This window comes from Leptopilina boulardi, unplaced genomic scaffold, assembly GCF_019393585.1.
Source record: "Leptopilina boulardi isolate dan_hultmark-lab unplaced genomic scaffold, ZJU_Lbou_2.1 LbouV2_169, whole genome shotgun sequence".
Taxonomy (NCBI): Eukaryota; Metazoa; Arthropoda; class Insecta; order Hymenoptera; family Figitidae; genus Leptopilina; species Leptopilina boulardi.
The window spans coordinates 463,090-475,093 of record NW_026137717.1 but is presented as its reverse complement, the minus strand read 5'-3'; the positions used below and the strand labels follow the sequence as shown (position 1 = coordinate 475,093).

The following is a 12,004-nucleotide window of genomic DNA, read 5'->3' as shown; positions in this document are numbered from 1 at the left end:
TTTTAATGCATCAATGGATTAAAATTTTGTCCAATAATAATTTTTGACAAAATATTTGTATTGTGAACACAGCTTAATTTAATCGAAAATTATTATTGGACAAAATTAAAAAAATAATAATTTTTTAAATCAGAGATCGGTAGGTTTAAAAATTTTGTCCAACAATAATTTTCGATTTAATTAGACTGTGTCAAAATTTTAAAATACACAAAATGGGTAGATTAAAAAATTTTTGGCCAATAATAATTTTCAATGTAATTAGGCTATATTCACAATATTAACATTTTTTCGAAAATTATTATTGGACAAAAAATTTCAATCTTATCCAACATTGTATTGAAAATTTTGTCCAATAGTAAATTTTCGAAAAATTTTGGTATTGTGAACACAGTCTAATGGAAAATTTTCGAAACTTATTATTGGACAAAATTTAAACCAGAGATGGATAGGTTTAAAATTTTGTCCAACAATAATTTTCGATACAATTAAGCTGTGTTCACAATAAAAATATTTTTCAAAAAATTATTGTTGGACAGAATTTCAATTTCAATTTTTTGTCCAGCTTTTTTGGAAAAAAAATTTCAATTTTCCAAAATTTCGACACAAATATTTTTTTTCATTAAATTCAAATTTTCCCGCCACATCTACATTATTCTCAATAGCGCCTACAGAACACTACCCTATTAACAGGGTTCCAAAACCCTAACATTAATTATCATTTGCAGCTATAACGGTAAACTGTGACCTCATCATTGAATCGTCATTCTCTTTTTAATTTTTATTTAATTCAAGACTAAAATTGAGTGTTTCAGAGTTAGCCAGTAGAGACGATTCCCTCACAAATCGCGTATATATATATGATCCATTCTCTTGTCCTTTTTATTATTTGTTTTAGACTATTTCAAAATTTGAAATAAAATTTCAAAAAAAAATTAATAAACATTGCCTATAATTACGAATAAGAAATGTCGTTTTTTCTAATTTATTTAAAAATGCTTTCATAACAACGCACACAACAAACAACATATATACATTCAACACAAAAGCGATATGCTAAAATAAGTAAGTTTGAAACAAAAAAATTTTTTAAATAAAATTTCTTTTTCTCTCTAAGATGTTGGAAAATTCTCACTTTCTAATCTTTAAATAGTAGGGCCTTAAATTCCTCTCGCATACTTTACAGAAACAGGTTTTTTTCAACAAATTTTTTCTATTTAAAAAGAAAACATTTTTCTAAAAAAAAATTATTTTTCTAAAATAAATTTTTGAAATTTTAATTTTTTTTGAAATTAGGACTAGTTGAAAAATATTTTTAGGTTAAGTGCGTGAACGCTAAAGTGTTTGTGGTAAATAAATGTAAATGCGACAATAGAATGAAATAATTGTGAAAAATGTAACATTGTTGAAATTTAAATTAGATTATTATAAATTTTAATGAAATTCTAATTCCGTTTTTTTTTCATTAAGTTTTTTTGTGACCTGTTTTTTTTTCTTTCATTATTCCCTTATATAAGGATTGATAAATATGTAACTACGCGATTTAATATTATATTGTATGATACATAATAGGAATTTATTTAACAAATGACTTTGAATGTCAACATTAGTTAATGAGAAGGTTACATTTTTTTTATCATCATATACTATTATAACGTTTCTTTTGTTTATTTTTATCGGGAGAAAAATTTTTTTTATCTATTTAAATAAATATATTAAAAAATAATTTTTCTAGAAAAAAAGTTTTAAAAGTTTAAAAAAAATTTAATTTAAATTTTTAAATACTGGTTGATGTAGGGAGAGTAATAAACTATATTTAAATTTATATTACATTATATTATATTACATTTTATTATATTATATTATATTGTATTATATTATATTATATTATGTTATATTATATTATATTTCCCCAAAAACAACATTATAAAAAAGCACATTGGGGTCAGAAATGCAAAATAAGGGTTAATTGTATAAAAAATGGGGTTAAATATTTTTTTATGAAAAAAATTTTTTTTCTATCCGAAAGTACATGAAAAACCCTTCAAAAAATCCTATTTACAAATTAAAATCCACAAACTTCTCTTAAAGAAATATAGGTTAGAAAATGCCAGTGCTTCTTAATTTTTAATTCACTATCATATTCTGACCAATATATCTTTAACATAAGTTTATGGATTTTAATTTGTTACTAGGGTTTTTTACAGGGTTTTTCGTGTACTTTTTAGTGAAAAAAAAATTTATTAAAAAAAATATATATTTAACCCCTTTTTTCAAAAATTAACCCTTATTTTTTATTTTTTAACCCATTTTCCTGACTTTTATTTTTTTTTCTTTTATTTATTAAAAAACTGAAAATTTTACCTATAAACTACGTAAATATAAAAATAAAACAGTATATTTGCGGAAAAACTTGAAGAAACAAAAAAAAATTGTTTTATTTTCATATTTTCTCGAAAAATATTTTTATAATTATTTATATTTACATAGTTCATTGGTAAAAATGTCAATTGAAAATAAAATAATAATTTCAATGCAGGAAAAGGTGTTAAAAATGCCAAAATAAGGATTAATTTCCAAAAAAAAATGGGGTTACAAATTTTTTTTGGAAAAATTTTTTTTTCCACTCAAAAGTACACGAAAAACCTTTCAAAAAACCCTATTTACAAATTAAAATCCATAAACTTCTCTTAAAGATATTTAGGTCGGAATATGACATCGAATTAAGAAACATTTTAAAGATGATATATTCCGACCCAAATAACTTTAACACAAGTTTACGGATTTTATTTTGTAAATAGGGTTTTTGGTAGGGTTTTTCATCTACTTTTTACTCCAAAAAACCGTTTTACCAAAAAAAAATTTTAACCCCATTTTTTTACAAAATTAACCCTTATTTTGCTTTTTTGAGCTTATTAACCCTCTCTTAAAAAAATTTTTTAATTTTTTTTATAAAAATATTTTTTTCCAGGTATAAAAATATGTCAACGATTTGCAAAAAAAATTTGAAAAATGTTTTTTTTTAATATTCAAATATAAATACGCACTCATGGACTTTGAACGTCACTTAAATTCATTTGAGTTACAACATATCGTCAAGTGCAAAGTCACCAATGTTATGTCATCATAGATCAATGATTTTTGTCGTTCTTTTTTTAGTTTCTTTCATTAATTTTGTATATCTTAACAAATTTATTCATAATAACATTGTACAAATATCATAATATTTTTATGATTTATTTTTTTCCTCTTTTTTTTGTCGAATAATCAATATTTATATTTGTTGAAAAATTATCATAAACTATGAAATCGTAAATGCGCAAAGAAAAAAAAAAAAATCTTTTAGAAAAAAAATGAATTTTAAACATTGCTATGTATAATATTTTTATTATTATTATTAATATAATTATTATTAAAATATAATTTGTATATTTATAAATAATTATTAAAATTATTTTATTATTAATAATAATAAATTATTTATTAATTTATAATTAATTTATAATGTATATATTTATAAACTTTGTTTTTTTTTTTGCTTTTCAGAGAGACTGAATTTCAAAAACAAAAAAAAGTGCACAAGATCCCGTTAAAAAAATGGGTATACTTATGAAATTTAAAGAATCTCGAGTAATACATTTATTTTTTGCCATTATTTTTTTTACTTCCGGCCTGATAATTAATTTATTTCAATTCATTTTATACATTGGATTACGACCAATATCAAAATATATGTATCGTAAAATAAATTATTACTTGTGTTATTCATTTTACAGTCGTAAGTATAAATTTTTAATTAATTAATTAATTAATTTTTTTTATCATTTTATATTATTTAATTTAATTCAAATATATTTATTTATTTAGAATTTATTATATTATAATATATATTTTTATTAATATAATTATATATTTTTATTATATTTTCTAAATAAATTTCTAAATAAACAAATAAATGCTTATTCTTAATAATTAATAAGCGATAATAATTTGTTATCAAAAAAAAAAAGTTTAATTATATGTATGAATAGTCATCGTTTTTTTTTGTCACACACATTATTTTTATAACGCTGATTAAATTCATTGAGGAATTTTAATATTTACGTTAACTTTCACGTTGATAAAAATAATAATAATTTTTTTTATTTCGTTTTTTTTTTGTTTATCGCATATTGTACAGTTTGAGTAAAAAAATATTTATTTTTAAATTTATTATTTATGAGGTTGAAGTTTTTTTTTTGTTGAAAATATTAACATTTTTAATTGTAAATCTTTATTTATTTGTTTAAAAAAAAAAAAATTATTTTTCAGAGCTAGTTTTTATGACAGCATGGTGGTCTGATACGATACCAATTATTTACGCTGACAAGGAAGAATATGAAAAATATTTAGGCAAAGAACATGGATATTGTATTATGAATCACACATATGAAATTGATTGGCTGGTCGGTTGGGTATTCACTGAGCCAATCAACATACTTGGAGTAAGTATTTTAATAACAATAATACAAAAAAAATTAAAAAATTAATAAAAAATTTTTAAATTAAAAAAAAATAATTATAATAATGCAAATAATTAAAAAAAAAATTTTAATTAAAAAGAATAGTATATTATTATTATTTATTTTCGTAGGATGTAAAAAAAATTATTATTTTTTTCATTTAATATTTTTTTATATTATTTTAATTAATAAATATAAAAAAAAAATTTTCCTTTGCAGAATTGTAAAGCCTATGCGAAAAAATCAATTCAATATGTTCCAACATTGGGTTGGGCATGGAAATTTGCCGAGAGTATATTTCTTGAGAGAAATTGGGATAAGGATAAAGAAATGATTGGCGTACAAATGAAGGAATTGGCTGATTTTCCCGACGCAATGTGGGTCAGTGGATTTTTTTTTTAATATTATATTTATTTTTATTTAAAATTAAAAATTTTTTTTTCTTTTATAAATATTTAAATAGAAAATTTTTTTTTTAATAATTGGAACATTCCCCCCACACAGAAAAGGGGAGGGGTATTATTAAAAAATGATTGGAGGAAGAGAATATGGTTGTTTGATGTATTAGTAAAAAAAATAGAAAGACAAATTTCTATATAGTTTAACGTCACAAACTCAGACGGTAAAGTCACAGAAAGTAGAGCGATTACCATTGAGTCATAAAAATTTTTTTGTGTTAAATTTTTTTAAATTTTTAAATTTTTTTATTTTCACCATTGCGGTTATATTTCTTTATTCAGTATTATTTATTTATTATTATTTATCTATTATTATTTATTTTTATTATTTATTCATTATTATTTATTTTATTATTATTTTTTATTCTTTTTTTTTATTCATATTTTTTTCTTATATTTAATGATTTAAAAAAATTTTTTTATGTTTCTTTAATTTTTTATTTTAATTTTTTAGTTTGTTCTTTTATTTTATATTGGTTTTTATTATATTTTTTTAATTTTTTTTATTTTGTTTTTTAAAATTTTTATTATGTATATTTTATTATTTATTTATATTATTTTTTTCATATATTTAAATAATAATAATTATTATTATAGTTACTGCTGTTTGCCGAGGGAACGCGTTTCACTCCAGAAAAATGTATAGCAAGTCAAAAATTTGCCAAGGAAAAGGGTTTACCATTATTAAAACATCATTTAACACCACGTACAAGGGGTTTTATTGCAAGTCTACCGAGTATGAAAAATAAAGTTGATGCAATTTATGATGTTCAATTGGCATTTAAATCGAACGAACCGAATAAACCAACAATGAGAAGTCTTCTTCTTGGCAAAAAAGTTCAACCCTATATGTATGTTAGACGAATTCCCTTGTCGGAAGTTCCCGAAGGTGATGAAGCCGCAGCGGAATGGCTTCAACAACTTTATCAGCGTAAGGTAAAGTAGAAAAATTCGAAAAAAATTTTTTTTTATTTTTTTTTTATTATTTTTAATAATTTAAAATAAATTATAAAATACTACCATTTGGTAGTAATGAAAAAAATTAATTAATAAAAAATGAAATACTTAAAAAAATTAATTTTTTAATACAGGATCGTTTATCAGAGAGTTTCAATGAAACTGGTGATTTTTTTAAAACAAGCGGAGTTCCAAAACTCGACAGTATTAAATACAATAGAAGAATTTATCCAGTGATAAATCTTATATTTTGGGCAATCGTCATTTTAGTTCCAATGATGTATTACCTAGTGAGACTATTTTTGTCTGGTTCGACAATCTACTTTTCCATAGGCGCCGGAATCATAGGTCTATGTGAGTATAAAAAAATATTTCCAAATACAAAAAAAATAATTATTATATAAAAAAAATTAATTTAATACAAAAATAGAAGGACAATTTTTTAATTTCCCGCCTAAAACTGACTCTGTTTTACCGACTGGTTATAGATAGGAAACTCAGTCGTTAAAAAATTGTTCTTGTAAATATTAAAAATTAAAAAAAAAATTTTATTGAAAATTGTAATTTAAATTTCAGTTTTCTTGATGATGCACAAAATAATTGGAATGTCTGAAATTAGTAAGAGTTCATCGCACTATGGCTCAGCCGAGGCACAAAAAACAAAGTGAAAAAACTCCCTTTTTCACTAAAAAAAAAAAAAAATAAAATAAATCAAATTTAAAAAGAAGAAGAAAAAATTGCCACTTTTAGCCTCCTAAGGAGGTTAATAATATGTTTTTTTTGGTGAATACACGCCAGAACAAAGCGTAAAAAAACTAATCGTGATGTTTGATATTATATCGCCGATTGTTCACATTGTATACCAAAATTATTTTACAAATTACCTCATACTAATAATAAAAATTACAAAAATTGCTTAAGTTTCGCGCACAAGTAAAAAAAATCACTTTATTATATACTCAAAATATGTTTTTTTTTCATTTTATATAAACTCAAATATAAATATATATTATATTTTTCAGGGGTCAAACGTACTTCCTTTAAAAAAAGAAATGTTGATAGTCTTCTTGGCATCTTATTTTGTACATAACAATTGTTCTTGTTGAATAAATGACTGTTTAATCTCTGGATACAATGTTTCATTTATTTTGTATTTGGTATTTTTTTTAGTTTTTTGTTTAAATTTATTTTTATTTCTTTATTATTTTTTTTTAAATTTAAGTTCGTTTTTTTATTATGTTTTTTTAAATTTTTGTCATTTTTTATTAGCTTTATTATGTTTTTTTTTAAATTTTAATTTGTTTTTATTTTGTTTTTTAATTTTTTTATTATATTTTCTAAATTTTTTATTTTGTTGTTTTATTAGTTTTTATTATGTTTTTAAAATTTTTTATTGTTTTTTTAATTTTTAATTTTTCTTTCTTTAATTATTTTTTGTTTTTATTAATTTTAATTATGTTTTTTAAATTTTTTATTATATTTTTTTCATTTTTTTTAGTTTTATTATGTTTTTTAAATTTTTTATTACGTTTTTTTATTTTTTTTTCATTTTTTTGTTTTGTTTTTTTAGTTTTTTATTATGTTTTCTAAATTTTTTATTTTGTTGTTTTATGTTTTATTAGTTTTTATTATGTCTTTGTAATTTTTAATTTTGTTTTTTGAATTTTTTATTATGTTTTCTAAATTTTTTATTTTGTTGTTCAATTTTTAGTAATTATTGGTTATGTTTTATTGATATAAAAAAAATTTTTACAATGATTATCAAAAACTGGACAAAAATTAAGTAACATGTAAACGGAATAAATATTTTTTTTCTTTTTTAAAAAAAAACACATTTTTTTTCTATTCGAGTTTCCCATCTATGTTGTGTCGATAAAGTAGATTTGCGAAATGCGCGCGAAATTCAAAATTCGCTTCTATTCATTTTTCCCCTCATCACTTTCCATTGATTCAGGACTTGAATGATGTTGTTCCTGATAGCCCTCCCATGGCTTAGCGACATATTTAATCTTTCTTAATTTCCCCCTAGCGTCATAATAGCCATATTGTCCTTTCACTGTTCCGTCTTTTAATTTTTCCTCCAGTCGATATTGTCGATTACTTCTAAAAATAAATCGTTAAAAGCGAAATTGGTATTTTTTTCCAACAACAAATTTATAAATTTAAAGAATTATAAATTATTTATAAATAAAAAAAGTAATAAAATTATTTTTTTTAATTTACATTTTTTTCAATTTTTTACTACTATTTTGAAATTATAAAATAAATTATTAAAACTAATCAATTAATTATTAAAACGTGTTTAATTTTTTATTTGTTCTAATTACCCTTCGCCGGTATCGTAGCCAAAAAGATAAGTTCTCGGTCCCTCGTGGCCTTGAATTTGAAATTCAACTCTATCACCGTCCGGAGATAGTCCAGAAACATTGTTTTTTGTTTTAGTAAATTTATCATCCTCCTCTTCATTATTATTTTCCTCTTCAATTGCAATATTTTCTTCTTCTAATTCCTGTGTTAAATTTTTTTTTAAATTTCCCCTCCATTAGAAAATAAAATTTACCCGAGTTTTCTATCTATAATTTTGTTTCTTATGGCGCACTCACACCTTTTTGGCTGCCTTCCGGCCTGCAGGTTACCATGGCAACGCACGAGTGTGAGTGAGACAGAAAATTTGAATATTCAAATTTTTAAATTTTCTGTCGCACTCACTGTCATGCGTGGCCATGGTAACCTGCAGGCAGCCCAAAAGGTGTGAGAGCGCCTTTACAGGAACGGTAAAACAGTTTAACAGTTTAGGCGGGAAATTTAAAATGTAAAATATTTAAATTTCGCGCTCATCTGTTTTACCGATATTTCTTGAATAACAAAAATTATAGATAGAAAACTTATTTTTAAAATACTATAAAAAAATTTTTTTTCACCTGATTTACATTTTCCGGTGCATGATCACGAATATATGGTGTTCTATCAGAATTTTTAACAATATTATCGTCATTCATTTTGTGATTTTTGTAAAAATTATGATTTTTATAAAGTTCGTTATTTATCAAAATTTTCTCAGGTTTTTTATAAGTACGATAATCACTTGTTGCATGTCCTGGTGGTTCCATAAAATTTTTTGGTACTGGTGGATAAATAATTTTTTTATTTTTTAGCAAAAAATTTCCATTTTTTACAAATACATTTCTATTTTTCGATGGGAAATTTTTAAAATGGGAATTTTTTTTTAAAGAATCCTCATTATTGAACAAAGAATTCCTAGTATTTTTAAAAGAATTTTTATTTTTAATTAATGAATTTTCATTATTTTGAAAAAAATTTTCATTTTTTATTGGTTTTTGAAAATTTACTCTCGTCTCTTGAATTTCATTTTCATTGACAAATTGCGATTCTTTAATAATTTTTTTTGGATTTTCATTATTATTATTATTATTATTATTATTTTCCCGATAATTATTGAAATAATTATAATTATAAAAACCGGGATTTTTGTAAAAATTACGAAATCTATCGGCATAAGGATAGTGATAAGTTTTTGGCGGTGGATAATAAAGGATATGACGTTGTTTTTGTGGTTTATTTTTTAATAAACGATTACGCGAACGTTTTGTAATTAAAAATTCACGATTATTGTCATAATTAATTTTCATTGGTCCGGAAAAATTATTTTTCATTGATGATCTCATTGGTGTGTTATTTAGTGATTTTGTATAAATTTGTGATTTCACTGGTAACATCCAAAAAGTCCAGGAAATAAGCTGCAAAAAAAAAAATTATTTTAAACTTTATTTTCTTTTAGCAAATTTTTTTTTTTTATTATTATTTTCTTTATTGATATTTTTATTAAATTTTTTTTTTGAATTTATTAATTTTTTTGTTAATAAATGATTAATTTTTCAATTATTTGAAAAGCCTGGGAACTTTAAGCCCATTTCACAAGGCAAGGATATTTTTTTCAAATGAGTTTCTCATCTGTGTTACGTCGGTAATGTAGAACTGTATATAGTAGGTAATTTATTATAAATTCGATTAATTTATTATAAATAAATTAAAATAGTATGGAAATTAATTTGATTCAATGAAATAAAATTAACAAAAAAAAAATAATTAAAATAATTTTAAATCAAAATTAATAAAAATAAAAAATACTGAAATTGCATAAAAAAAAATTAATTTACAAAATTTCAAACACAGATATTCCTATGATATAATTTTTTTTTTTATTTAAACTTCCGGATTTAATTCGATGTCGTAATAAAATTGACGACAAAGAAAATGAGAACTAAATTTTTTTTTTTGGGAAAAAAACATTTTTCGAACTTTCACACTTGTGAATATTCGCGCTTCAGTGAATATTCTCATTAAATGTGTTTGGACACGCGCGCGCGTATAAAAGTGCGATAATTTTTTTTTTAATGAAATTTGTATATAGAAAGTTTTTTTTTTTTTTTTAATTTACTATAATCAAATGGAACTATTTGCATCTTCAATGAATTTTTTTTCAGTTTCATTTTTCTCCTTTGTCAATGATAGCAGGAAGTTAATGCTCAGAAATCTTGTGATCACTCGTCTGAATCAAATCAGATCCCTAATACATAATGGCACCGAGTCTAATTTTCTTTCTTATATATATATAGAAATAGGTTCAGTGTCACGTGAAAGTGTCAATTCATTTGTTTATTTAGGAACAATCTTTTTGCTAGTTAACAATTTAAAAAAAAAAATTTTTTATAAACAACAAAATTTGAATAAATATATTATATTTTGGGAAAAAATTATATTTTTTATTAATTAAAAAAAAGAAAAAAAAGTTGATTAAAAAAATAAAAAAACTAAAATAAAAAATTAATTTAGTAATTAAAATAAATAATTGTAAATATTTTTACTAATAAATATATAATTATTTATTTAAATTAAAATAAAAATGATAATAAATTAATTTAATAAATATAATTATTTGAAAAAAATATAATTAACAAAATAGAGAAATATTTTCAGGTGACGTCACACAATCGGTCGGTAAAGTCACATAAAGTAGAACGGTTACCTTTGAGTCACAAAATTTTTTTTTCGTATATTCAAATAGTTAAATGAAAAAAAAATAATATTAATATAAATATAATGTAATAAAATATATTAAAATATATAATAAAATATAATAAAACAATAAAATTTAATAAATTTTGCTACAGAAAATTTGATAGTAAAAAATTTAAATAAATAAATAATTAAAAATTTTGTAAAAAAAATTTAATCAAAATTAATTAAATAAAAAATACAAAATAAAATTAAAAATCTGTTAAGAATTTTGAAAAAAAAATTTAATCAAAATTACTTAAATAAAATACAAAATAAAATAAAATAAAAAATTTGTTAAGAATTTTGAAAAAAAAATTCACGTTTTATAATATAAATCACACACTGCATGTCAAAAATTTTTTTAAATTACAAAATTATGATTATTATTATTTGCACTACTCACAAAATAAGTAAAATACATTTTGTGTTTACAATTGGAAGGAAATATTCAAACTACAGGCTCCATTTATCGGATATGCATCTATGAGCAAACTCTCTCTCCCCTCTCCTTATTCAATTTTCTTTAAGCAGTTTTACTCTTGTCCTTAAACTTTTAAGATCTGTGAAAATTAGTAACAATAATTAAGAAGACGTCGAGCGTGGCATAAAAAGGTGGGAAAAAAAATTGAACGGTAATATTTGACCTCAATATACGTAACACAAACAAATATTTATTATATATTTTATTGTTTTTTTATTAGATATTAAAATTTTTTTTATTTTTAAAATAATAATAATTGTGACGTTGTAAAATTTACAATTTTACAAATCACAAAGGTTTATTTATTTTTCAATATATTAAATCACTTTGCTTTATTATTCCCGAAAAAGATATTTCAACATTAAAAATTTACTAGACGAAATCACATTATAAATTCGAGAAATGGAAAAATATTATTTAATAATAATTTAATATTAAGTATTAATGTCTGTAATCCCTTTTTATTTATGTATTTTTGAGCCAATTCATTAATGAATTCGTAATTAATATTTAAATTTACAAAGATAATG

General features: G+C 21.5%; 2 protein-coding genes across 3 annotated transcripts; one reads left to right on the top strand and one right to left on the bottom strand.

Moving 5' to 3' along the window:
* Positions 1 to 804: 804 nt before the first annotated feature.
* On the top strand, positions 805 to 7,049 carry LOC127277530 (1-acyl-sn-glycerol-3-phosphate acyltransferase gamma-like). Its single transcript, XM_051298740.1, has 7 exons — positions 805 to 1,062; positions 3,544 to 3,775; positions 4,309 to 4,481; positions 4,719 to 4,880; positions 5,555 to 5,893; positions 6,049 to 6,268; positions 6,491 to 7,049. Exons 2-7 carry the CDS (start codon positions 3,595 to 3,597, stop codon positions 6,580 to 6,582), a joined length of 1,167 nt encoding a protein of 388 aa, XP_051154697.1. The 5' UTR covers positions 805 to 1,062; positions 3,544 to 3,594; the 3' UTR covers positions 6,583 to 7,049.
* A 575-nt stretch (positions 7,050 to 7,624) lies between these two features.
* LOC127277529 (putative uncharacterized protein DDB_G0282499) lies at positions 7,625 to 11,542 on the bottom strand. Of its 2 annotated transcripts, none has more exons than XM_051298738.1 (4): positions 11,397 to 11,542; positions 8,836 to 9,672; positions 8,242 to 8,423; positions 7,625 to 8,017 (listed from the first exon to the last, which is right to left on the bottom strand). In XM_051298738.1, the coding sequence occupies exons 1-4, from the start codon at positions 11,412 to 11,414 to the stop codon at positions 7,831 to 7,833; spliced, it is 1,224 nt and encodes a 407-aa protein (XP_051154695.1). In that variant the 5' UTR covers positions 11,415 to 11,542; the 3' UTR covers positions 7,625 to 7,830. The 2 variants fall into 2 exon arrangements, with proteins under 2 accessions (XP_051154695.1, XP_051154696.1); XM_051298739.1 differs by lacking the exon at positions 11,397 to 11,542 and adding an exon at positions 10,374 to 10,489.
* Positions 11,543 to 12,004: the final 462 nt, after the last annotated feature.

Excerpts from the sequence above, each read along its gene's own strand:
- LOC127277530 (XM_051298740.1), top strand. The coding sequence starts at position 3,595 with ATGGGTATACTTATGAAATTTAAAGAATCTCGAGTAATACATTTATTT. Across the intron at positions 4,881-5,554 it reads ATTTTCCCGACGCAATGTGG|TTACTGCTGTTTGCCGAGGG; the intron begins GTCAGTGGATTT and ends TTATTATTATAG. Across the intron at positions 5,894-6,048 it reads AACAACTTTATCAGCGTAAG|GATCGTTTATCAGAGAGTTT; the intron begins GTAAAGTAGAAA and ends TTTTTAATACAG.
- LOC127277529 (XM_051298738.1), bottom strand. Across the intron at positions 8,424-8,835 it reads CACCGGAAAATGTAAATCAG|GAATTAGAAGAAGAAAATAT; the intron begins GTGAAAAAAAAT and ends AATTTAACACAG. Across the intron at positions 8,018-8,241 it reads GGCTACGATACCGGCGAAGG|AAGTAATCGACAATATCGAC; the intron begins GTAATTAGAACA and ends ATTTATTTTTAG.